General features: G+C 36.6%; 1 protein-coding gene across 1 annotated transcript in view; it reads left to right on the top strand.

Moving 5' to 3' along the window:
• Window positions 1-582: 582 nt before the first annotated feature.
• sec11a (SEC11 homolog A, signal peptidase complex subunit) overlaps window positions 583-26,264 on the top strand; it is a 34,107-nt gene continuing 8,425 nt past the window's right edge. Inside the window, exon 1 of the mRNA XM_039773408.1 lies at window positions 583-782. Within this exon, the coding sequence (XP_039629342.1) occupies window positions 732-782 (51 nt within the window). The 5' untranslated portion in view covers window positions 583-731. The remainder of the gene's footprint in view (window positions 783-26,264) is intronic.

Below are 26,264 nucleotides of genomic sequence, written 5' to 3' on the forward strand. Positions count from 1 at the left end.
AGATGATTGCCCTGGCCAGGTACTCTTGCTTTTTTAATCTCTTTGAAATTTTTGATCTGTTGTCTATTTTATTGCACTCCTGGCTCTCACATAGAAACAACACCTCATTTGGCTTGTACCTCGACCAAAACGGTAATGCAACGGAGAGACAAATTTCCCTATCTATAAAACATTTTTAACTTCTATAAAATGTAGTAGTAGAGTGTTGTACCGTGTTAGCCATTATGAATCTAGTGAGAAGTCAAGTAAAATGACACCTTTATTGGCTAACTAAAAAAATTACAATATGCAAGCTTTCGAGGCAACTCAAAAAGCTTACATATTGTAATATTTTTAGTTATCCAATAAAAGGTGCCATTTTACTTGGCTTCTCACTAAGTTCTATAAATAAAGCCAGATAAAAGTCAAGAAACATTTTAGTATGTAAAAAATACAGATTTAAGGTGTTGTTTGAAGCTTTCAATGCTGAGTTCTCGATTTCGACTGCGCCAGGCTTCAGTGAGCTGAGTCCTTTAAACGAAGTACGGTAACTTTCTGCTCCGCGCAGAAAGAATGAGTGACAATAAAGTACCGGAAGAGGCGGAGCTACCGGTCCCGATAACCGGAATAGTCCCTTTTGCTTCCGCATATTACCTCGCTCTCTGACAAAATAGTACAGTAACTATTTAATATTTTATATTACTTTATTTTTTTATTTACGTTCGCAGTTTCTTTTGCATTATTTGTGCAACATGCTTTCACTGGATTTCCTGGACGATGTGCGGCGGATGAATAAGCGTCAGGTAGGTAGAAGACTTAAAAGTAGTAACGGCCGCGGTCTCTTTTATACACGTCGCCTTAGCGGATACCCCGATTCCATCTGGTTAGTGGGTTTGGAGACGTGTTCGAAACATGAAAGGAATGCATTATGTCAGAAAAAAGAATAGATAAAACTAGCAAGGACATATCTTGCGGTCTATTTAGTATTTCTCATTTAGGTAAGATTAATGCAGTTTCAGTTTTTTTAGCGAGCTTTTTTGCCATGCTGATTTGAAATTGGTTAAACGTTATCTGGTGTGAGTATTTCTCATCTTCGATATAAACAAATAAAGCATAAAAGACCAGTTTCATAAGAAAACGGTGTACTTTGACTTCTGAGTAACTCTTTAGACATTCCGTTATTATGCGTCCTGCACCAACTACTGATATGTTAGGGAAACTGAATTATTTGCATCCAGTTTTTTCGATTATTTTTAAAAGAAAGCGTTGTTGCAGTACATGAATAATCAGTATCTAATGAGAGTTGAGTGCATGTGCCTTTAAGGAGTTGCAAGGGATACTAATTAAGATGAAAGTTAAGTGTTATGAAAAATAGCGTTATTTTCCTATGAACACCATTATCCATTATTAAGGTTCAAATCGCAAAGCTGGCAGGCGTTCCAACGCCATAGTAAATCATTTCGGTTGAAGAACTGTTCATCGTATTAAACTATTACCCTTAAATTTACCGAGAGGTTCAGCCGAAAGGTCAGATGAATTAAGAGCCCGATTAAGCAGATTGCTAGAGGATGTTATTGAAGAATCATCATCCATTTCCTTTACCTGTGTATGCATGTCTGAACCTAGACAGACAGTAACATTTCTACTGAAAAGTAAACTTTATTTAATCGCAGCAGCACAAACGCCTAATGTATATGTTTACACCCCGCCGGGTAGAATAAAGTGCAAATGTGGTCTCAAACCAAACTTGACTAACTAAACCTCCCGTGAGTGGCAACTTTGCATAACTGTGCCACGACCCAAAAATGCTTACTGGTGACACTACTTTGGTAAAGTCGCTAATTAAAGTTTCCCGAGAGGAAACATTTTGGAAGGAAACAACCTGCGATCTTGCAATTTGTACATAGGGATCTTTGAAAACTATGGAATAGATGGGTTTATCGGTGTGGATTAGCATATGAACAAACACACATTCAGCGTTATATATATGCTGTACTAGATTATTTTAGATCGATAAACGCTGTTTGATCTGGATTGTTTGTTGGATACAGTAATATTGCGGTAGTTTAAGTATGTGTACACCTACTGGGAATACTGATACCAGTCTGATAAAATGATTTGATGTCAAAAGCACCATTAAAAATAAGGAAAAGGGTGAATTTTCCATTTGGGCAACAATTTTAATGGCAAGAGAGACAATAACAAATTATGTTTAAAAAACATACAATTGCATAACAAAAACAGTAAATACATATAAGTAACAATGGTAGTAATATGTATTAAGTTCATTTGGTATGCCCTCTATAATGTTTGGAGCAATGACATATTTTTCCTTGATTTTTCCCCTTGATTTAAAATTACAAATCAAACAATTCACACATGATTAAAGAGCACATTACAGACTATAATTTAAGGGTATGTGCATACATTTTGGTCACGCCATGTTGAAATATCAACATTGTTTTAATAATGGTCCTCCCATTTTAGGGCACCATAATTTTTTTGGACATATTAATCATATGCATATTAAAGCATCGTATTTAATACTTTGTTGCATATCCCCTGCATGAAAGCATTGAAACTTGAAATCTGTGATGGATGAATATCAGCAGATGCTGAGCCTCTAATATAGCTCTCTCCGTCCTCTGCTTGTTTTGGAGGCTTGCTTTTCTTGGTTGGTTTTCTCTTCAGCATACGTAAGACAAGCCCAATATAATTTAAATCGCCCATTCTGCTTTTTTTTTTTCCTCTGAAAAAACTCCTATGTTGCCTTAGCTGTATGTTTAGGATCATTATCTTTTTGTAGGATGAAGTGCCGTCCAATAATTTTGGAGGCATTTACTGGAACCTGAGCCGATAAGAAGTTTCTCTACACTTCAGAATTCACTGTGCCCCTGCTGTCAGCAGTTACTTCATCAGTGAAGATTAGTGTGCCAGTTTCTGTGTCAGACATACTGTACATGCCCAAGCCATAACATTCTCACCACCATATTTAAGAGATGAGGTGGTCTGCTTTGGATCTTGAGCAGTTCCTTTTCATCTCTACACTTTGTTATTGCCATCATACTGATCAGGTTCATCTTTGTCTCATCTGTCCAAAAGACCATTTTTCAGAATTCTGCAGGCTCTTTTAAGTCCTTTTTCACAAACTGTAATCTGGGCAGCCTGTTTTTGTGACTAAGTAGTGTTGGTATCTTGTCATGGGGCCTCATTTCTGTTCTCATTTCTCAAGTCTTCTGCAGATAGTAGTCTCTGTCAGGTATACATCTGCCTCCTGAATACTTTTTCTGATCTGTCAGATAGGCATTTGGGGCTTTTTCTTTATCATAAGTGAGGATTCTTTTGACATCAGCAGTGGACCTATCAGTCCCTTTGCAATTACTGAACTCGCCAGTGTGCTCTTTCTTTACAATATTCCATACAGTTGATTTAGGTAATCATAAGGAATTACTAATGTCTCTAATGGTTTTATTCTTTTCTCTGTATATGAGGTTTATCAACTTCATAATGGCTTTTTTTGCTTTCATTGGCACAGCTCTTGTCCTCATGTTAAACAATGGCAACTACAGTCTCCAAAGGATAGAAACAAGCCATGTTGTTTGTTCTATTGCTACACTAATGAAGCAATGAAACACACCCGAGAAAAAACAAACATCTGTGACACCAATTTTCCCAAACTTTAATGGTGCCCCGAAATGGGGGGAACATGTATAAAAAGTGTTGTCTATCATTTAAGGTGTGACTGAGATGTATGCAAATACCCTTAAGTGAAATTCTGCAATGTGCTGTTTAATTGTCACTGAATTGTTTGATTTGTAATTTGTAATCTATTTTACATAGTTGACTATCAAATAATGCAAAGAGTATGCAATGCATGTTTCGCCCTTATTTGGGCTCATCAGGCGTACATACTCCACTGCTCCACTCGCAGGGATCAAACCTCGGATGTCAGCGTCAGAGACGAAGTCCCTTTATGCTGCGCCACAGCGTGTGGTTTGTTTATTTGACAGCCTGGAGATCAGAGTAATTACATTCATAGCATCTGTAGTCTGAGTCTCAATCTAAGCAGCTGCTTAGATGAGTCCATGGCTGCTGATTGTTGGGTTAAGGGTTGAGGAGTCAGAGAATTTATACATCTTTGCAATTTGCATCACCTCAGGTTTTCTAATGATGACCGTGAACAAGCCATAGCCCTAACAAGCTAATTAAGATCTGAGACCTTGTTAAATGTTATCTGAGACCTCAAATATCTTGGGGTGACCACACTTTTGCATGGCGCAACTTCTTCTTACTTAACTGTTCACAGAAACAGAAACTTTAAGCAAAATAAATTGGGATCCTGTGCTCCTCACCATACAGGTCTGCTGATAAATGGTGTCTGGTGATGCTACCCTCAGTCTGGCATCAAATCTTAATTCAGACTCTCTTCATGTGTAGCTCCTAGTTGGTAGAATGCCCACCTCCATTCAAAATCCTGACTCCCATAATGTGTTTCATGATGCAGTTGAAGACTCTGTTGTTGGATTCACTTCTGTCTAGCCAGTATTAGTAGTTAGGATTTTGTAATCAGCTTTTATTTTGTAACCTTGTCTAGTAATACTGGTTCCGAAAAAGTCCTCCAGACTGATGTATACTTGATTATGTTGCCCTCTTTCATAAGTCACTCTGCATAGAAGCATATGGTAAGCAAATAAATGTAAATACCATAATAATAACTGTGTGAATTGTTAAATTAAAAAAATAATAGTAAATAACAGATTTTTGCATATAGTCGATTTTGATGTGGTAGTAGAGCAGACAGCTGTGGCAATGGTATATATAATATACTGGATAAACAGATAGGAACAATATTAAATATAGTTTTGAGTGTTCATTTTTTTGTTACTTTTTTGCTGAATGGGAGGTGCTATCACTTTAAAAGGCATATAGATTGACAGACAGATACTTTATTAATCCCCAAGTGGGAATTCACATACTCGAGCAGCAGCATACTAATAAAAACAATATTAATTAAAGAGCAATAAAAGCGCAGTGCAAGTTAAAAAATGCAAGGTGGAGAGTGTGAAACAGGTATAACAGTCTATAATCTTGTGTAGTATTAACGATTACCCCCCTGGGTGGAACTGAAGGGTCGTATAGTGTGGGCGAGAAACGATCTCCTGTGTCTGTCAGTGGAGCAGGACAGCGACATATAGCACAAATCTCCTCTTCATGTTATATATAGGTTATCTTTTAATGTAATTTAGCATGACAGAGTTTTTGTTGAGCACAGATAATAGGCTGTTAGGGGTTCTCAGGCAATTTTTTACATGAAGTATTTAAAATATAGAAAGTTTACACACTCATTTTGTGTCTAACTCAACTGCTTACAACAGTGAGTGTAATATGAAGGGGTTCTGTCAAAATAATTTGCCAGCACTTTCATCACTTGCCTGTGCCTTTTGATCTAAAATGTTTTAAAAGGGCCCCTGGAATGATTCATTAAAATAGTTGTAGATTGGACATCATAACCATATTACAGTACACGTATGGTCTCTCCCTGTATTTTCAGTAATCATGGTGTATCAGCTATCTAGCTGTGCCATGTGTAAAGTGTTTGCCTTGGCAGAGCATCACCAGAGAAGCTACTCGGCACCTGTTGATGTTGGGGCAGCGTTCAAACAGTCGTTACATGCAAGGGATATGCAACAAACTACCAGATATGTCTGCTTTAAGGTACCTACCATTGCTGCGCCAAACATTATGGTGCTCTGAAAGGTGTAGTAATTTCTACATGTTGTGACCAAAATGTAAGCAAATCCCTTAAATTAAAGCCTGCAAAGTACACTTTAACCCCATTGTAAATTTAAACTGTGGAACAGAGGGGTAAATCAAGAAAAAAATGTGTCTTTGTCCCAAACATTATGGAGTTTAACTGTAACCATGAAAGTTAGAAGGAAATTAATATACTGTAAAATGGTGAAAAACATATTGGAAAAGCTTGTACAGAACAATGAGCCGTAATTCTAAGCAAATATAATTTATGTGCTGGTTAGAAATACACTTCTTTCCAGCTGCTACTGATTTATACAGTATTTCTTCCACTGTTCATATATTTACATCCTTCCTTTTTTTTTTTTTACACACCATCTTTATCCAGTTCAGGTTTACCAGGTATGCATTAACAAATTTATTCTGATCTGCAAATGCCAATTGTGTAGTATGATTAGCATTTTGTGCTTTGCAGTATTGATCTTCATTAAAGTAATTCTGGCATTGGCATTAACCTGCTTAAAGCTTCATATTCAACATTATTTCAGTATTCCATCATTAGTTCATCGTTTGCTGTTGGTTTGGTACTAAGTGTAAGTAAATAAATATAAAGTACAAAATAGTGAGTCTGTAAGCAGCCCACAATACATATGATTTTCATCCTTTTTATTACATTTTTCCCTGTATACTTTAAAGGTTTCTGTCCACTGTTTGGTCAATTTAGTTTAATGTAGAGATGTACAAGTGCAATGAATTTGTGGGGTGATTGGTTTGCACGAGCTGTGTTATTTTTGTGGCATTTTTCCTTTGTCAAATGTGACAATATTTTCAAACCATCTTATTTCAAAATAGGGTACAGGGCAACCACAGCCTAAAAGCAGTTCTAGATAGGATTTCAGTTTGTTCCAGACACACTCTTGCACAAAGTCATAGTCACACAGGTTTGAATCTAGAATCGCCAATTAAAATAACATGCAAGCCAGTGGGACTATGGAAGAAAAACTGAAAACCTAGAATTCTGGATTTGAGAGACAGCTGCCCTAAGCACTGTGCTATGCTGCCCCATTCTCCATAAGTAGTAATGAAAATGATCTCCATTGTCTGACTGTCTATTGCATTTCAGGGTCATTGTGGCATGAACACAGAATCTAGCTCTGCAAATCACTGAATGTGGCACTATTTACCTTAAATTTGGTGTGGAGCATTTCACTTAAAAATAAATAAATAAATAAATAAATAAATAAAGGCATATTAAGATTGAAAAGTATGCTGTTAAGTAACAGTAAGTAGTGCATTGTGTAATAATCATATAGTTAGTATAGCACATCAGCCTACACTGGCATATTACCTTTGAAAAAGTGTTTCCTTCTAAAAGATAATTTTGTTGCAGTGAAGGAAAATGATGAATGTGCCACTGTTGAACTACTAAATACACAGCTGAGAAAGTGCTTTAGAATGGAGCGTAGACTGTATTCAGTCTACTATAATTTTGCTAAACGTGTAAATTTCATCTACCTAGCTTCATTCATCCTCTGCTATTCTGGTCTTGAGTGGGTGGAATGTAGTCATTTTATATTCCATAAGCAGCTATGCTTATTAACCTCTTAGGGAAATATCAGGGAAAGTAACAACATTATTCTCCTAAGGAGATCTCATAGCATCTAACAATTATTAAATATGAGTGCATTTAAGATAACTAAGCATAACCTTTTCATTCATGTATGTCCAACATTTATATATTTTGTCTTTCAGCAAAGCAGAATTATTAAGCACAGAGGCTGTATTCGTGTTTGTCTGATATGAAGGAGCTTCTAATTGTTAATGTTCTGGCACAGATTATAGCAGCCTAGCAGCTGCATCACTTGGGGGAATTTACTCAGTGCAGCTTTATAAAATACAATGTGTGTGCTGTCTGTCTGTGTGTTTGTATTTATGTATATGTATGTATTTGAAAAGATTCTTTGTCATTGTTGTTTTCTTTGAATAGGTGACATACTAAAACTGGTGCACGTGATATTCCTATTGTTTAATTTAGTATTAGTCTTTAGTGATATTTAGAAAATTGGCAGCCGTTGGATGTATTCCAAAAGTGTAAGCACTTTTCAGCAATGGACAGAGGTGCACACTGACCAGTCTGCAGCCATACATAAAAAAAAAAACAAAACCTGCAAGTGTTATTCCTTATCTTTCATTATGTATGTATGTATTATATAGTGGACTGACTGGCAAAACGTTTAAGCTATCCATGAACCTCAAACTCCAATAGAGGAGTAAAAATTACAAAATAACTATATATACTGTTCACAAGTCTGAGTCCAAAACAGAACTAAGTTTGGTTGTTAAAGATGGTGGCTTTATATGCCAAGACCAGAAGTGACGTCTTCAGTGGCTCCAGGACCATGCAGGATTTCTCGTGGATGGTTTGCAAAGGATTGAGAAAGAAAGTCAGTGCACCTCCCCGCCACCTGGTCTGGTATGGAATTACTATCATTCAGGTCCTTTAGCTGTCTCCCAATCGCACGTGTGTGACATATATATATAAACCTGAGTAAATAATACAGGTGAACAACAAACTACCACAGAACATCAAATAGCAAATAACACCTTTGCCCTCAGGGCCTAGCTAGGTAAACAGAAGTAGTTCCCTGTTATTCTGTTACTTGTTTTCCAAGCTCGATTTCCATGCTGTCCTTCTCGAATCTGTCAGCTGAAGCATTGTCAAGTACTGCCTCCTAACTCTAATCTATTGGACTAAAGGTATCAAGGACCTTTTTTACTGTTCCCCAGACCCCTTCTATGTTCCCCATCACAGCCACTTCTGGGGTCCCGACTGACATTATTCTGTTGTGTTAAAAGTTGAGATCCGGCAACAGACACTTAATTCTGGCAGTATGATAGAATTATAATGTTGGAATATTCAAACATATTGCTGACTGACTATCATCTTTAAAGTTATTGTTGCTGTTGCAGAGAACAGCCATTGGTGGTCACCTGACCAAGGTGTAATATTTAGTCTAATTTAGCCTTACACCAGTGTAAGTGATTTTCCTCCTTGGCAATGTGCTTCTTTGCTGAGTATGTAAGAACTAAATTACTCATAGGTTGTTATGGACATCCTTATCTCACGCCTCTCTATTCTATTTTTTGCTAGTGCTTTTGGAGGCAGGTCAGTTGAGGTTTTGTTTAGAGTAATAGCATTTGCACTTTATTTTACATTAGACACTGTCAAATGTCACAATCTTCAGTTTAATCAGACTCGAAGTCTAAAAATATAACATTGTTTTGTTATTTTACATGACTTTGTTTCTGTCTTTTTGTCTGAAACCACAAAAGTAAATTTAAGTTGCTTAAAGGTGTGCCTTGTGGGACTCAGTGGAATAGGATCACAAGTCAAGTTTAAATTCATAGTTATTACAATGACAGTCTTAATTGCAAATCTCGCATAGACTGCCAACAGCTGTACAATAGCAACAACAGGCATTAGTATAGTACAGACATTGTTTGTGTTGTTTGCATGTTCTTTGAAGTCAGTTTGGGTTTTCATTTACAGGTCCAATCAACTGGGGCTTCATGTATAAACGGTGCGTACGCACAGAAATGTTGCGTAAGAACTTTTCCATGTTCAAATCATGATGTATAAAACCTACACTTGGCGTAAAGCCACGCACGTTTCCACGGTACCTCATACCTTGTCGTACGCAAGTTCTCCGCTCGGTTTTGCAGACTGGCGGCACCCAGCATCAAAGCAGTGCTACTGTTCCTGTGTGTTTACACCTTATTTTCCTGACGCGGCTTTATAAATACACTGAAACTAACCGCATATTGTTTATTAGTGTGATGCATCTGATTGTAATTAACCTGTAAAAATATAATGGTCCAGGGAATATCCATAGTATTCCAAATACCATAACTGCTTTAGCGTTGTTACTCTAACTGCACCTTCTTCTTCTTTCAGCTGCTCCCGTTAGGAGATACCACAGCGGATCATCTTTTTCCATATTACTCTCACTGCACCACTCAGAGTATTCGTATCACTGTATCTGAGTGTGAATCACAGCAGCAGCTGATCGGAAAGAGAATTATCGGTATACAGCTTCAAGCACACGCTGTCTCAGCCATGGAAAAACATTTCAAAGCCTTTCCTGTATGGACCTCGTGGTTCAGAAATAGTTTCATCCCAAGAACTTTAAACGCACTTAATCAATTGCTCCTTGTAGAACTGTTTGTAGCCTACTTATAAGTACAATCACCCCAATGTAAACTTTCACTACAGTTATAATATCGCACAACCTGAGCCACTTTATAAAGCGCGTATTTACATATGAAGACGATATCATTTTTAAGATGAAATGCAGCAAAATATGTCTATTATATTATACAGATAAAACTTTAACTTCATTTAAGTAACCTATATTCTTCACTGGGATTGCCGTGAAGGATAGAATAATTAAACATGTACTACGAAGATATTTCAATGTTCCTTAAACGTTTTGAAGAATCAGCGCTTTAAGCTTACAGATGGCTTAACATCTATTAAATAGCTGATTGTGTGGCGATCGGTTATTTGGACAAAGAAAAGCAAGGACTGCAGGGGCAGCTACGCCAATATATATATATTGAATATAAAACAGAAAGCTGTGTTGTTATTTTCTCTAAAAACGCAGCGACAAATTTTGGCAAAAGTTAAATGCTTGTGTCAAGAGCACGAGGCGGCTATGCAGTGTCCGCAACGGATGTGGCCATCCACTGTGCATAAGCTACCTTACTGACATTGGCGTGTGAAGGAGCCACCAATTCTTCCTCTGCCCAGGGCCACCACAAGCCTAGAGCCGCCCCTGAGTACTGCTGCAATAAATTATTTCGTCGAAAGTCGCACACAATCACTGCGCCGTGAAACCCATGTTTAATAACGTGCTTTAACTACTATCATCATGAAAATGATATCACGTATACATTCCAGTATTTTAGTTATTCAGAGAGCTATAATACCATGAATGTAATGGATTCTGTGTCCAGTTGGAGAAAGAGAGCCGGTTTAAGAAGCAAGTAGTGATTCACACACATAGAGCACATAGAAGATCACATACAAAACAAAGCATTTAACGTGCTACTTTAATTACGATGTGATTTGAGAAACTGGTTAATTAAACGATTTTAAGATGAAGTTTATGATGTTCTACTTTAATGACAAAATAAGCTACATGATTAAAGTGGAAATTTCGAGATTGAAGTTGACATTTCATGCTTTTTCCCCCACTGTGTGCCTTTTTTTTTCTCTGTACCATAATAAGCTTTCATATGACACTCAGACAGTGGGCTACAACTCGCCTTTTCACAGCGACTTTGATTTGTGACTTCTTTTTTATTTCCGGCACTGTGATTTTGTGAACGTGAGCTTTCAAGTTTCTCCAACACGCTATCCCACTCGATCAACTTCCTTTTGTTGATTATACCACGGTTTAATTAAACAAGTAGTATGTTTTTCCTTTGCCTCCACTTGGTATTCGCTGAAATTCTTATATTTTCCCCCGTGCTTTTCCCATTGTCTTTTCACAGAAGGCTGAGCTTCAGGGCGATTTATATTGATTTGCATATTCAAAGAGGCGTAATTCTGGGAGGAGCTGGGGCGTTACATAAAGCGCATGCACGAGCATTACTTTTCACGCTGATCGGGATTTATGTAACGGAAGGACGTGGAAGTTGGAGTACGCACAGATTCCTGCATCTGGATTTTTCTGTGCGTAAACACATTTCGGCTTTTGTGCTTACACCATGTTATAGTGCGAGTTCTATGCACGGCGTTATACATGAGGCCCCTGGTTACTCTAAGTTCCCTTACGTGAGTGGTTCCTGTTATGGACTGGTACCCACACCAGAAGCCTAGTTTATAAAACTTTGCATGATTTTGAACTTGCAAATACATGTGTGCCAAAAGACAAGAAAAATGTGTACACCAAAAATAATCAGATTTCTAAAACCTGGCATATGCACATTTCTTCTCACTTTACCCTTTATGAATTGCCATCATCTTGTGAATGTGCATTGAAGCTGCACCGTGAAACTACCATATATAAACCATGCTAATCAATCTCATACATATGCAATTAAAATGCTGCAGACCTTCATTGGCAGGTAATGCAGTCACATGATGCATCCTGTAGTGCGAGATGATAGTTTTCGTCTCTAAATTGGAGGCACGCAAAGAACCTTTATTTGGTGACCTAAGCACGGGTGTCGGCAGCAAGTGGAAATATGTTGAATGGCAACATGCTACTGCTGCTGTAAATGCCATCAACTCCATCCACACCAAATAAAATGAAAATTAAAAAAAGGACAGATCTTTAACAATGTAGTAGATTGCTAGTCACCAGCAGACTGTGTGTATAATAGTAGGAGGTAGAAAAGACACATCTGCAGTCTCTGATTTTGATCTGTGAATGACATCTGTAACTGAAGATACCTTTTTATGCAGCATTATGCCAGAGCAGTCCTGGTGATTGTCAGTCTTATCTTGTCAGTATGGATGACTTACTTGTTAAGAGAATGTAACAGCTTACAGTTAACAAAAGCTGCTTCATTCTCGCTAGGTGCCCATTTCGCAATATGAGTGGTTCAGTTACATTAGGATAACTGACACAGGTGCAAATTGCCTTTTTATGTTGGTAACCTGTTATGTTATTTACAGTAAATGTACCCACAACATAATGAAAACTGGATGTAGTACTTCGTCGGTCAGGTGAAGGCTTCCAGCACAGCAGGCACAATAGAGTGAAGCATGGCTGAGATATTCTTGCCCTATCGGCCAGTTCCCTGAGAAGTGACAACAGGTAGTCTAAACTGAGGGGAAAAAACAGAAAAGTTCTTCACTGCAAATACTCTGCATTGGTCATCTTAAAAATCACATTTGACATTTTAATGTTTGCCATGTCAACACACATTATAATAACAGCTCAGTGATATAAAATATTTTGCATGCAAGTCATCGTTTATCTGATTTGGTTGCATTTGCCTACTTGATCAAGAGTGTCATTTCCCAGTTTCTCCAAAATGTTGTGTTCACATGGGACAGAGTTGCCATAAATATACGCACGTTCCCCTGTCAAGTTTTCTTTTATAAATCTCGATGTTTGGGTGGGAAGTTGCGTATGGATATTTCAAGGCTCTTATTATCCATATGTAAGCTTTATAAATTAGGTCCCAAGCCTGTTTCTTGCCTTGCACCCATTGCTGCTAGGATGGGCTTTCATCCCCTGTGACTCTAAAATGGATCAAATGAGTCGGAGTAATGCTGTGTTAATATTCTGTGTGTGTGTGTGGTGTGTTACAAGTTGGAGGATTATAACTAATTGGACTGCTGTGGTTTGAATGCAGTTTTATTTTTGGAAGTACAGAACTGTTGTGGCTCATCTCTGTAAGTTTTTGAAAATTCTAATCTGGCTGTCCAATTTTTACTGCTAGTGAGTGCTTTGCACCTTGCAGTATGGCCTCTATATTGTTGTTCTCCAAGTCTCCTTTGAACAGTGGACTGTGATATTTCCACCCCTGCTCTTTGGAGGTTGTTCATAATGTTACAGACTGTTGTTTTGGTGGTGGTTTTTTTTTTTTTAAACTGCTGTCACAATTTGTCTGTCTTATGTTGTTGTTTTCCTTGAATGACAGGTTCGATGCTTGTTGCTCAAGTACACCTCTGGATTCCTTCTTTTTCAGGACATTCCAAATTGTTATACTGGCTATGCCCAATGTTTTTGAAATACCTCTGATGGATTTTCCCCCTTTTCTTAGCTTCAGAATGGCATGCTTCTCTCCATAGACAGCTCTCTGGTCTTCATGTTAGTTTCCCCATCTTACCTACAAATGCAGTCTTCACAGGTGTAGACCAAAGCTTAAACTGAAAGTAGATAGCCAATGCTACTTAAAGAATAAACAATCAATCTTATATGACACACCAAACTAACAAGACACAACTGTTGCTTGTCAAGTTCTAATACTTTTGCTCACTTGAAAAACTAGGTGGTTTGATACAAAATGTGCTATGTTGTTTAACATACAGTATCTAGATGTAAATACCAGGGAATACAAGCTGAAAGTCTGATGTCTCATCTCATATTCCTCTTTTGATCTTGCATACATATGTCTTCAGTGCACTGCAAAAATTCATTAATTGGCCTTGCTGTTCCAATACCATTGGAATGATATGCAAGATGTTGCTGTGAACAGAAACAACAGGCTTGAATTGCAACAGTAGCCCCATTAATCAATTGTTAAAACTATGAATATCCATTATATATGATATTGGGTAGAGCTGCGGTACCAGAGTTTTTGTGCTTGATATCAATACCAGTGAAATGTCATGATACTCGATACCTTTTCAATACCATGCCAAAAGCAGAACCTGTTCTCTAGATTTTATATTAAAAGTACCTCAATTATTCAAGTGGACAATATTGTGCCTTTGGGGGGGTTTGGGGGCTGGTTCGAAGAGTGACTGTATTCCCCTTTACACTCTTTATTATGAAGACCGGGCTGTTCAATTACAAAATCAGTTGGGCCAGATTTCCAAACCAAGAAATTTAGTTGGGCCAGACATTGGTAGTGACTCGTAAGCAGCAGGTAATAACCTTTTTTAAACCAACACAAATTAATTGAAGACAAGTAATGTTTATTCATTGTTTCCCTTTAAATTTGCTCAAATCTGACACTGGCATGTCAAAAACAACATGAGAAACAATAACATGCAATAACTGAACAGAATGTGAGGTAGCAATACTTTTTCCACTTTTTAAATAAAAAATAAAATTTCATATCTGACCTACGTACATGTCAAAGTGCATAAAAACAAAATGGTGCACAGTATTAGCAATAACATTTGTTTCCCTTTTGAAATAAAATAAATATTTTGGTCATATATAACCCAGACACATCACAAAGTGCATTTAACAGCATAAAAAAGAGCTAGCAATGCTATCAGTGTCCAAACTCTTAACAAGTGATAACAGCAACTAATACACATGAATACAATGTCTACTGCACACTGACAGAACATAGGCAAATCACACATGTGGTGATTTAAAATGAACCTATTTTATGAATAAAAAGATGACAGTACGCATACGTTGCCTTTGGATCAAGTTTGAGGTACTGTGAAGATATATAGGGGCCAAGAGTCCTGTCACTATGTTTTTTAAAATGTTTAAAATTTGAAATGAAGAAATCATCAAGTATAATAATAATTCTTTTTATATAGTGTTTTACACTACTCCATGCAAGGAGGACCCGGGACGCAGTCCGATGATCGTCTTACCGCTTGACAGCAGCACTACCATTACACCTTTATGCCACCTACATAGGCATATACTGTACTGCATAATATTGTGCTTGATAGTTTAAAATGAATATTTCCAAAATCAAAGAATATTAGCTGCAGGATAATAACAAGCTCTTCATTCTACAAAAAAGTTATGTAGTCCTGCAAAGCAGTCAGTGCTTAATTTAAGTTTTCAAGAAAATTCCAAACTTTTTGTATATTTCCATCAAATGCAGTCTTTCACTCTTTGCTTTTACTGTCAATGGCTGATAGGCATCCTCATAACTGCCATGAATCCCAAGGATCAAAGCATGTGAGTAGAGGGTCAACCAATCGCATGAAGAGAAGTGCAGAGACAGTACTTGTCAATAATTAGGCTCTGATTGGACTAACAATTAGATTTATTTGCAAAAACCCATGTTCACACTCACTTGATGAAACTGGAGTACAACCAAGACTCAGCACGTAATTGATTTTAGAATATTTAATATGTAGTTGATGCTACGGCCAGCTGCTCCGGCCAAGGAGCTGGTGCAACGTAAGGTTATCAAAAAAAAAGAATTATGTATCCTAGACTACTACCACCACTTCTAGATACACAACAACATGCTGCATTGTGGGTTGAATATTGCTATTCTATTCATAGCCTGAACTACTGTAGGAATTTCTGAAGGACTGCAAAATGTGGCTTTCTCGTTTTTTTTTTCCCCTGTGTTTCTAGTTGGACAACACACTGGGCCTGTAGGCCACTCAGAGGTTGCTTCTGGGCCATTTTGTGGCCCATGAGCCTCGGTTTAAATTGGTTGGAGGTAGACCTTAACAAAATGCCCCAAATCCCATACTCTTACCACACTGTCAAGTACAGTAGTTTGGCACTTCCACTTTTTTGTAACCGCAGGCAACCTCAATTTGACAGAGCACCATAGCAGGCAGAAGAAAGTTACACATTTCTTTGAGTATTACAGATCAAATAGAAAGTTTCATAAAACAAAATCAAAATAATGTATGAACACCATACAAACTGGTATTTTTAGATGTTTAGACTTTTCAGGCAGCCCATAGCTTGTGTTGCTGAAGTGTCAACATCAGCTCAGAGCATTATTATCTTGACTTTACCAATTCTTCTTTCTTCTCTCAGATCAGCTTTTTGTTGATCTTATAAAGCTAATCTCAGTATGATGTGGTCATCCTGTCTTCAAGGCAACTCTCCTTTTTTGTAATTACATTTCTTATCTCTGATTATTGCTTTCAAAGCTCATACACTTCTGCAATGAGAGGCAGGGGGCTATACTGTGGCATGCTTATGTAACTTAAGAAGCACTCTTGTTCATATCCAAAGTTCATAAAATGTCTAAAATCAGATGCTTTAGCTATTGCTTTTGACATCATAGATGGGAACCAACAGCAAAGAATGTTTTTATAACTTATAATGCTCATATGATTTCACAAGCTGTGCCTGCTCTCGGTTATCATCAACAAAAACATGAGTAGTCCAGCAATACACTATATCAAAACTAATTGCAGTTTCTACTTAAACTAATTATCAATTAATTCTTATGTAAACATTGAAGCATTAGTGGACAAGCTGCTTTTAAAATTACATCATATTTCAGTATCGAAAAACAAAATTAGACATCTTTGTAAAGATACACTTTTTAAGCATTATAAGAAAAGTTATTTTCTTTCCAGAAAGGTTCTGCTTAATTTTCTAATGTTCCACCCTAGCTGATAAGTTGTGTTCCCTCCTGACTGTTTCCCCAAGTATATTTACTCTTTCATCTAGGAACTTTAGATGAGATTTTATTTATTTATTTATTTATTAAGCAAACTTCACAATGGGCACAGTCTTTCCAGTAAATCATTGAAACGATTGTGTTTACAGTACTTTTACCTAGAACATCATCAGTTAGTGAAGTGTTGGTATGTCAGAGACTTTCTGTAGGAATTGATGCACTCCTGGTCCATACAAATGACAAATTATATCAGAGTCCTCTTAATTTCAGAAGATGTACCTGACTTGATCACTAATTACATCTCCCACTAAACCAGCTCAATTTCATTTTAAGCCTATTGTGCAAATTTTGTTTTTATTTATTCACCTAATCTATGCTAGTCCTATGTCTGTCTTATAATTAGACTACTGCCCCAAACTGTTCATCAAAGCATGTGTAGTTGTACTATTAACTTCACAAATTTGGAAGACAACAAACATGCCATACGTGCCAGTGCCAACCACCTCAACCCTTATGAAAGCACATTTTCCCCTGCATAAACTGTTCACAGACCAACCCTTGAAGCCACTCTTCACATGTTTGGGTTTGCATAAGTTGCCTTTACTGTTTTTTCAGCCACAGTTTAAACACGATGTTACAAGTGGCCCTTTGTGCTGAATAAAGCTGTTTTTCTGCATTTCCATCTGGACTCCGAGATTGCCTTATTTAAAGAGAGAGAGAGTCAGATCTCATCACTGTTACTCAAAGTTTTACTGTACTTGTCATGAATCAATGTTGTTTTAGATTTATTTTGGAAAACATATATTTTTCTTTATTAACTTTATTGAAAAGTCTTGTTTCCTCAGAATCCTCTGAGTGTCTCAGTTCGACTCTTTATTGAAAGCCTTTGGTTGTGGTTTTCATTTTTTACTTTATATTTATGGAATTACGTGATGCAGTTTTGTGCATGGCTACCATGCTGTTGTCAAGAACCTACCCCCTCTGGAACTTGCGACCTTCTGCCGTAATCGGCAGGAAGCTATAAATAGCTTTGAGAGTGGGTAATTCAGACTTTCTAAAAGTCTTTTTGCTTCATATACTCCATGTTTGGTTTTGGTTTTGACCCCAGTCTTATTTACAGGTCTCACTTTTGTCTGGCTGTAATCTTGTTGTACGGTACTATTCTCTCGGTTTTGTCCTTCATTGTTGTTTATCTGCAGACAACAAAACAACATTTATTTATATAGCACATTTTCATACAAAAAAAAATCTAGCTCAAAGTGCTTTACATAATGAAGAATAGAAAAATAAAAGACAGTAAGAATTCTATTCCAGATTTTAGGTGCATAACAGCAGAAGGCCGCCTCACCACTTCTTTTAAGTTTAGCTTTTGGAATTGTAAGGAGACACTCATTTGAGGATCTAAGGTTACGATTTGGGATATAGGGTGTCAGACATTCTGATATATAAGATAGAGCGAGATTATTTAAGGCTTTATAAACCATAAGCAGAATTTTAAAGTCAATTCTGAAAGACACAGGTAACCAGTGTAGTGACATCAAAACTGGAGAAATGTGTTCGGATTTTTTTTTTCCTCATCAAAACATTACTATGGACAGCTTCCATACTCCACTGAACTGTCACTGTCCACCACTTTACTATTTTCTTCCTTAACACTATTCGTCTTTAATACAATCAAAGCAAACAAGTAACCTTCTCCAGAAAGCAGCTGTCTTTACACCTGATTTCCATTTTACTGTTTTTAATCCTACCAGCTTCCTTCAAATCTCTGGCAAGGGTGGCTCAGGTTATGCCTTCTCTGCCACATGTACAACAGGTTACCATTTCCCAGCATTAGGCCAACAAGAAAAGCCACTTGTGCTCTTGTCTTAGTCTACACCTGCTTGTTTCTGGCACTTCATTTGAAGATGGCTGACTTCAATATGGATTTAAATATTTCTAGGTTTACTACCCTAACCTGATATTATTTCCTAAATTAATTTTGGGTTGGCCTACTCTTGTACCCTAAACAGTCACAGTCATGCAGACTCTGTCCACTTAAGCACTGATTATGAGTGTTTCCTGCATGGCCTGCCGCTCCACAGTACTCCACAAAATAAATCGCTAGCTTTGGTGTGAACAAAATATGGATGTCTCTATAATTACATGACCTAACACTGCCTTGCTTCTTGAGAACAATCAGACAAGTGAAGGCCCATACACCTTGGTTAAAACCACTTACCATCCAAGCATATGTTACTTCTGCCTTGTTGTTCTCTATTGGAATTGTCTTTCCTTAACCTGGTAAGCCATGTGGGAAAGAAAGTGGGAGTCTACCCACGCTTGGTGCCTTTAATACTACATCGCACATGCACACAGAGATCAAAACCATATTCTCAAACTGGGTGCAAAACATAATTACCCCAAAATCCTGCTGTTGACTATTCCATGTGTTTTGTAATGGGAGGGTCCTAGAGTAACCCTGTTCCCCTTTTTACTCTTTATCATGTAGACCTTAATGTAATGCCTCAAATCCCACATTGTTACCTCAGCAGTTAGCGTACCATAACAAGCAGGGGAAAGTTACACATTTATGTATTATAGATAAAATAGTCCCATAAACCATATTAAAATAAAGCATGAACACCTGGTATTACTAGATGTTTAGATTTTCCAGGCAGCCCATTTCTTGTGTTGCTTAAACCATTCTTGTCTTGACTTTTCCCATCCTCCTTTCTTCTGTCTGATCAGCTATTTTACTGATGTTATAAATGTAACCTTGGACTGATGTGGTCATCCTGCCCCCTAAACGACTTTGCTTTTTATCTTCCTTTTTTCTGTTTAATTTTGTGTCTCAGAAAAATGCTTTCAGAGCTTATTCATTTCTGCCATTGGAGTCAGGGGCTATAATATGGCGTTCTTCTGTAACTAGGACAATTATATTATACTTTATAAAATGAGCTGCTTTAGGTCATGCTTCTGACATAAATGAGATCCAACAACAAAGAATATTTACACAGCTTAGTCACAGATTGTGAAATCATATGTGTAATATACTATCAGTTACCAAGAAAAGCATGCATAACCAAGCAGTACAATATAGCAGAGGAAATTGCATATTTCAGCTAAACAAAGTATCAATTAATTCATAAGCAAATAATGAAGCAATAATGAACAAGCTGCTTTTAACATAATAAGGTGTTTCAGCATGAAAAGCAAAATTAGTTTTTTGTGTAAAGGTCTTTTTAAACATTACAAAAACACGTATTTATTTTCTTTCCAGAAATGTTTCTCATTTCTCCAATAGACTTTTTCTGTAATAGAATATAAATATATAAATGTAATAGTTACAGCAAATTTAAAATAATGGTATTTCAATCAAGTAGTTGCCCAGTTATGATTTAAGTAAACTAGTGTTGGCGTTGAATTTAATTTATGATACCGTAGACATGGGTATTACTACAGAGTAAAAACTAGTGGGTTTTTATTATCGTACTGAGATTTCAGAATAAGGTTTATAAAGAAGCATATCATCATGGACTACCTGATTTATATTATCATATGCACATTATAATTTTATGCTCTTGACATTTTCTGTCCAAAATCTGAAAAATGCTGCTTAAAATCAATACTAAAAATGTACGTAAATTCAAACATTATTATATTTGGTCTTTCAAATTGGTAAATTCCAAGATATTTTTATTTAAACAAACATAAGTTGCTTTAGTAACAACATGTTTTTTAAAATCTTGTCGGAGAATCACTTTGTTAGGTGTGTAACCTTTGCCATTGTAAGATTTACATTTGCGAATGTAGTAAGAGTAATATTTACCAGATGAGTTAAACTGAGTCACATTTTAAATATCTCAAATTCCTGGTGCTTCAATTGTCCATATCTATCCTTTTTTGATATTCCGCTTCCTGTGTGAAATCAGACCTGTCAGTTTTATATTACTCCATTATTCAGGTACTCTTGAATAATATGCTTTGTTGTTCTGTTTTCAGAGTATCTTATGTAAGGGATAAGGCATTATTGCCTAGCCTGTGTACAAATCAAGAATTAGAAACTGAACTGGGCTGACGTCTCTTGAAGTCAGTTATTTGTAACTGAGAGACTGCATTACCTTCGCCAATGTGCTATTTAAATATATGATATATGGTACGGTATGTACTTTCCCTTCATTTGTCACATTGTAAGGGCTATACTCAGTATTAGGTTGCCTTCAGTAAACAAGCAAATGAGACAAATTTGCAGTTTTTAGATCGTATTTAGTATGTTGTTTTGCCTGTAATGCTATAACTGCGTGTCTCTGCAGTGTTTTTCTGTTAACACAGTACATGTATATGTTATACCACTAAAGAGAGGTGATGCTTACACTAAATAAATTTTATTTTGGTATTAATAAATGGAGCAGCTTATTTCTTTTCCAGTGTACGCAAGTCAAACAGCCACTTTGTTAGAAATTTAACTTGATTTTTACTTGCTACAACTTGTTGTTAGCACTGGTGTACATTTTCCTCCTACATCCCACAGTCCTATATGTAGAATTGTGGCTACAGGATGTGAATGATTGGATAGACATCTGTAGATGCCCAGTCAGAAAGTAAATGCAAAACTTCTGTTACTTTATCTGGATCGTGTAGGATATGGTATTAAAAAGCATTAAATCTTGTCATCTGCAAGTTAAACGGTTACAGGCCTTATCTGATAGTTCACGTCATTGTGCTTAAGCCTTGGTTCGCAAAGTTTTTTTAAGGTACAACCCACTTTTGGGCTAGAATTTTGTTTGCAACCCCCACTACCATACTCAACCCCATTCATAAACACACGTCAGCTGAGCAACGGTTAACAAATGATTGAAATACTGGCATCGTCTGTTACCCAATAGCGCAATTTGTTTCTGTTTGTTCTTCATGTTTCCTGGACTTTCCACCAGGTTCGAGAAAGAGCAGGTTAATTATTTTTAATCACTGCATTGTTGCTCAATGGCACTGGAGTCTTCTGGAAATTTAATTTTGGCTTTATTTATATAAGCAGCAAAGCACAGTAAGGCATAATTTCCAAACTGTGCACTGTGCTTTTGAGTGACAAGTAAAATATCAAATATTCAGTGATAAGTACGAGCTATACCCATTTTGTTAAAGATGGTTACATTTTTAAAAAGATTATTGGAACCTTCTATGTCTGGCTGTAACAAGAATAAAAAGAAAAATAGATTGTACAATGATCAATATCTCAAATATTCTTTTACACTTAGTTCAAATAAACTCCAGTGTGTAGTTTGTCAAGAAGTGTTGTCAAAATAAAGTATGAAGCTGTCAAAACTACTTTGACATTTAAATACCAAACATCCAGAAAAAGAGACAAGCCTGTGGAATTCTTTAAATATAAGCTCAACTACCTCCATAAGGAGCAAGTAATTTTTAATTCGGCACCCACTACTAATGAAAAAGCATTATTAGTAAGTTATCAAGTTGCATTTTGCCTTGCAAAAGCCAGTAAACCACATACAAATGCCAAAAATCTGCTTTTACAGACTGTAGGTAAGGAGCAAATAATGCTTAGTGAAAAAGAGGTTGATAAGGTCAAAACAGTACCTCTCTCCAATAATACGATCCAAAGAAGAAGAATAGACATGGCAGAAGATATTATTATTAGTATTATTACAATAATAATAATACATTTTATTTATAAAACTTGATTTCTGGTTGACTTTATACAACAAATACATTTGATTCATTCCAGTGCATTCAAGAACTCATGGGAAATGAGTAGCCAAGTATGCACATTGCAGAAGATCACTTTAAGTAAAAAATATAGGTCTAAAACTGTGAATGACTGTAGCTAAGAAAGAACATTTGTAGGTTATATTTTTGTAAATCATTACACATCTGGTAGTAACAATGTCAGAAACATGGCTTAGTGATTTTGATATAATTTAAATTTTTTTTTTCAATAAGCAGGATAGAAAAAGGGTGGATTCTCTGCAAAACTGAATAGAGTATTGGGATTGGTTACAACTTGTTGGTCAGATCATCCACTGTAGAACTATCTTTGAAGCATATCTAATTATAAAAATACAATGTTAACTCACTCACTATCTCGTCAGCAAACATACTTTTTCTCATTTAGTTAAAAAACTAAGCATTTGGCAGGGTGGTACATCAGGGGAAGTAGGTATCAGCTAAGAAAGGACATTTTAATCTAGACTTGCTGGTAACTCCTCCCCAAAATAGTAACACTCAGTACCCTAAACCCTCAAAAATGCCTTGACTGATTTGTTTGAATTTTGCTGATGTTCTAGAAAAAAGAAACTGAGGCAACCCATTTTTTTTTTATTTCTCAATATTTATTAATATTATGCTAAAGTGCATGCTCTTTGCTTTATTGAAAGTGTCACGGACAGGCAAAAAGAGGCATGGACATGTCTGGCATGTACAGTGTGTTATGAATGGCTTACGAAGCTCAATGGTTAGCAAAAGTGCTATAAAGCTCCAGTGAGGGTACCAAGTGCTTTGGCTGTGAAAGTATGTGTTGCTTTGCTGAAAGCAAAAAGAGAGGGTCCCATTCTTAATACACTTTTGACATTGTAATTTGTGAAAACCCCACCAAGTATCTTGCACACAGTTGTTTTCTACATTCAAAAAGCTTAAATATGTCATTCATTATAATAAATTGACATTTAGGGTGAGGCTTTCTTTTCTGGCAGCAGTGTTATTTTGCTTTTTTACTATCATTCCGAAGTAGCCTGTATTTAGTCAACCCGAGAGGATTTAATTAACAAGTATATTTAAAGCATGAGCAGGAGACCAAGGGTTCAGAAACAGAAGGATATTGGTAGCTAAAACTTCAACAAAGTCTAAATCAGTCTACGGCTGCCAAAGATTGACTTTGAAGAGACAGGAGAAGGAATGGATCAGCCGGGATCTTAACGCTGCAGCATCAGCTGCAGCCGAGAGCAAATGTGGAAGCCAAACTGCGGGTGATGCAGGCAATGAGAATTCAGTCTCAACCGCTGCCAACTACTACCAATAACCCCAGTGAGTCAACAGGATCAACTTCAAATTGACTCACAACTCCACCTTTGAAGAGTAGAGAGGATTTAAATGAACTGTCTTTGCTGAAGGTAATGATTACTGCATTTATGGTTGGGGGATGAGGGTATAAATGATATAAAGAGTGGTTTTAAAAAAGATATAAAGGATATAAAGAAGGATTTACACAGAAGAAATGACAAGCTGCTTCAGGATGTAAAAGACCATGAGGTACGTTTAAGCAACAACTTTGCTGTAAGCTTTAAAACTATTCTAACAAGAATTGATGACGAAAATACAGGAAAATGAGTAAAATTAAGACTAAAATTAGAGTACTTGGTGCTCATCTTGAAGAAGTTAAGCAGACGTTTGACTTGTATTGAAGTTGAACAATTGACTTCCGCCATTGACAAAAAAGCAACTGCTGTAGCTTCTGAAAGCAAAGTACTCAGTGATAAACTTGCTGTGCTGGAAGATAAATATACAAGCAGCAACATCAGAATCGAAAGTCTTCTTGAAAACCTTGAAAGTCCAAACCAGTGAAACTCATAGCTGAACTATTCTCTAAAATAATTGGAGGACTTAAAATCGGACACAGAGATCTCAGCAGCTTACCGCATACATGGATCTAATGCCTCAAAGCCAAGAAGGCTGATTGTAGGTTTCGACAAACTACAGGTTAAAGAAAAGTTAATGTTGATTCTCAGACAGAAAGAGGAGATTGTATTTGAAAACTGCTTTGATATTTTCCCAGATTTCTGTCCTTCAACAGCTGCCAAATGAGCTGCGTTCTACAGTATTAAACAGCGCTTATGCAAAGATGAAATTAAATACAGCCTCTTGTTTCCTGATGAAACAAGTGAAAGTGATTTTTAATGACCAATTCTGCATCTTTAATTCTAAAGAAGCAGAAAAAGAACTAAAAAGACTGATCCCGACATCATTTAAAACATGAACATGAGTCATATCGTGTACAGGTAATGCAGTGAAGATTCTGCTATTTTTAAATTAATATTTGCTGTAACTATATATTATATTTCCTTTTTTGACATCTTTTTTTGTTTTCTTTTTCTTTCCAATTACTATATTGAAATTTCTTCTATTAATTACAGTATATGTATATTTTGGTAACCACTAATAATAATAATAATAAGTAACTAGTAATTCACAGTGTTTTTAGGCATTTTTCCCCCTCAGGGTACTATTTAACATCATGGCACTATAACTTTCAATTTTATTACTGGATGGAAAATATACAAGGTGGACATTGATACATATTGAGGAATATACACAAGCTTGGTCTATAATTGAAATAAAATCTTCCTGCACTTCTTTATGTGCCCTGCTTTGTGCCCTAGTAAATACAAATTATCAGCAATATACTAATAATCTAATTGGCCATCAGTCACTCAGAATATAGAAACAAATCAGGAAGGCACTTTAAGACAGAGAAGCTTTTATCTTTTGCACTACTGTATGATAGTCATCTACCCTCTCAAACCTACATAGTATTTAATATTTGATGTTTTTAATTATTTTTAATATTTGGAAAATGTCCAGGAATCAACACTTAGAGAACTATATGCTGTATATATAATGTCTTTGCATCTTATGAACAACTAGCAAAATACCCACGCTTTGCAGCAGTGAAGTACTACCTTAAAATTTTTATTAGGAAGAAAAGTAAACCTTTTTAAACTGAGGGAAAATATACCAATAATTATTTGTTAAGGATCTCTTTGTATACCACGTTGTCTGTTCGGCCCTCCGGTTGTATTATAACCAAGCTGTGCGCCTAACTTACTCTTGAGCATGCAACGTACAGTTGGCCATGTAAAAAGTAATCTTGTCCTAAATCTCACAGCTTGGATTGCTGCTTTTCATAATCGGTTTGAGTTTCATGGTTTGTTTCAATTACGTTAGTATTTGCAGGACTTGTTGTGTTGAAGTGACATTCGGCATCTGTTAAGCGTTGTAAGCATACAGCCGGCTTCAATAACTTTGCATCCAGCTTTTGAGAGTTGAAACATTCATAAATATCAAAGTGTCCACTACTCAAATCGTCACCTGTGAATCTAAGATGTTTAAGAGGCATTGGCGGTTGTCCAAAGGTGTAAAATATTTGGCCATTCGGTACACTTGAAAGCGACAACCGAACAATTCAGCGGCAGCCATCGACTTACATGCAGAACAATAGGTGAAGGGCTTAAGCATTTCACTCTTATAGTGTTCCTGTGTAGTATAATTATTATTACCTTGATAGACATGTTAATGGGGCTATGGTTGGAACGATGAAGGAAATGGATACCTGAACAATGTAAACTAAGTCTAAAATACCTATACAATAACTATAATTGTAATAAACGAACCATAAAATAGTGGAGAAGCTGTGGATTAAATAAAAAGGCTGCAGTTATCAGCAGGGAGACGTGAATACCGTGGCGAAGCAAGGAAGGGAATGAAGAGACCAGAGCGACAGACGG

Source organism: Polypterus senegalus, chromosome 12 (assembly GCF_016835505.1).
Source record: "Polypterus senegalus isolate Bchr_013 chromosome 12, ASM1683550v1, whole genome shotgun sequence".
Classification (NCBI taxonomy): Eukaryota; Metazoa; Chordata; class Cladistia; order Polypteriformes; family Polypteridae; genus Polypterus; species Polypterus senegalus.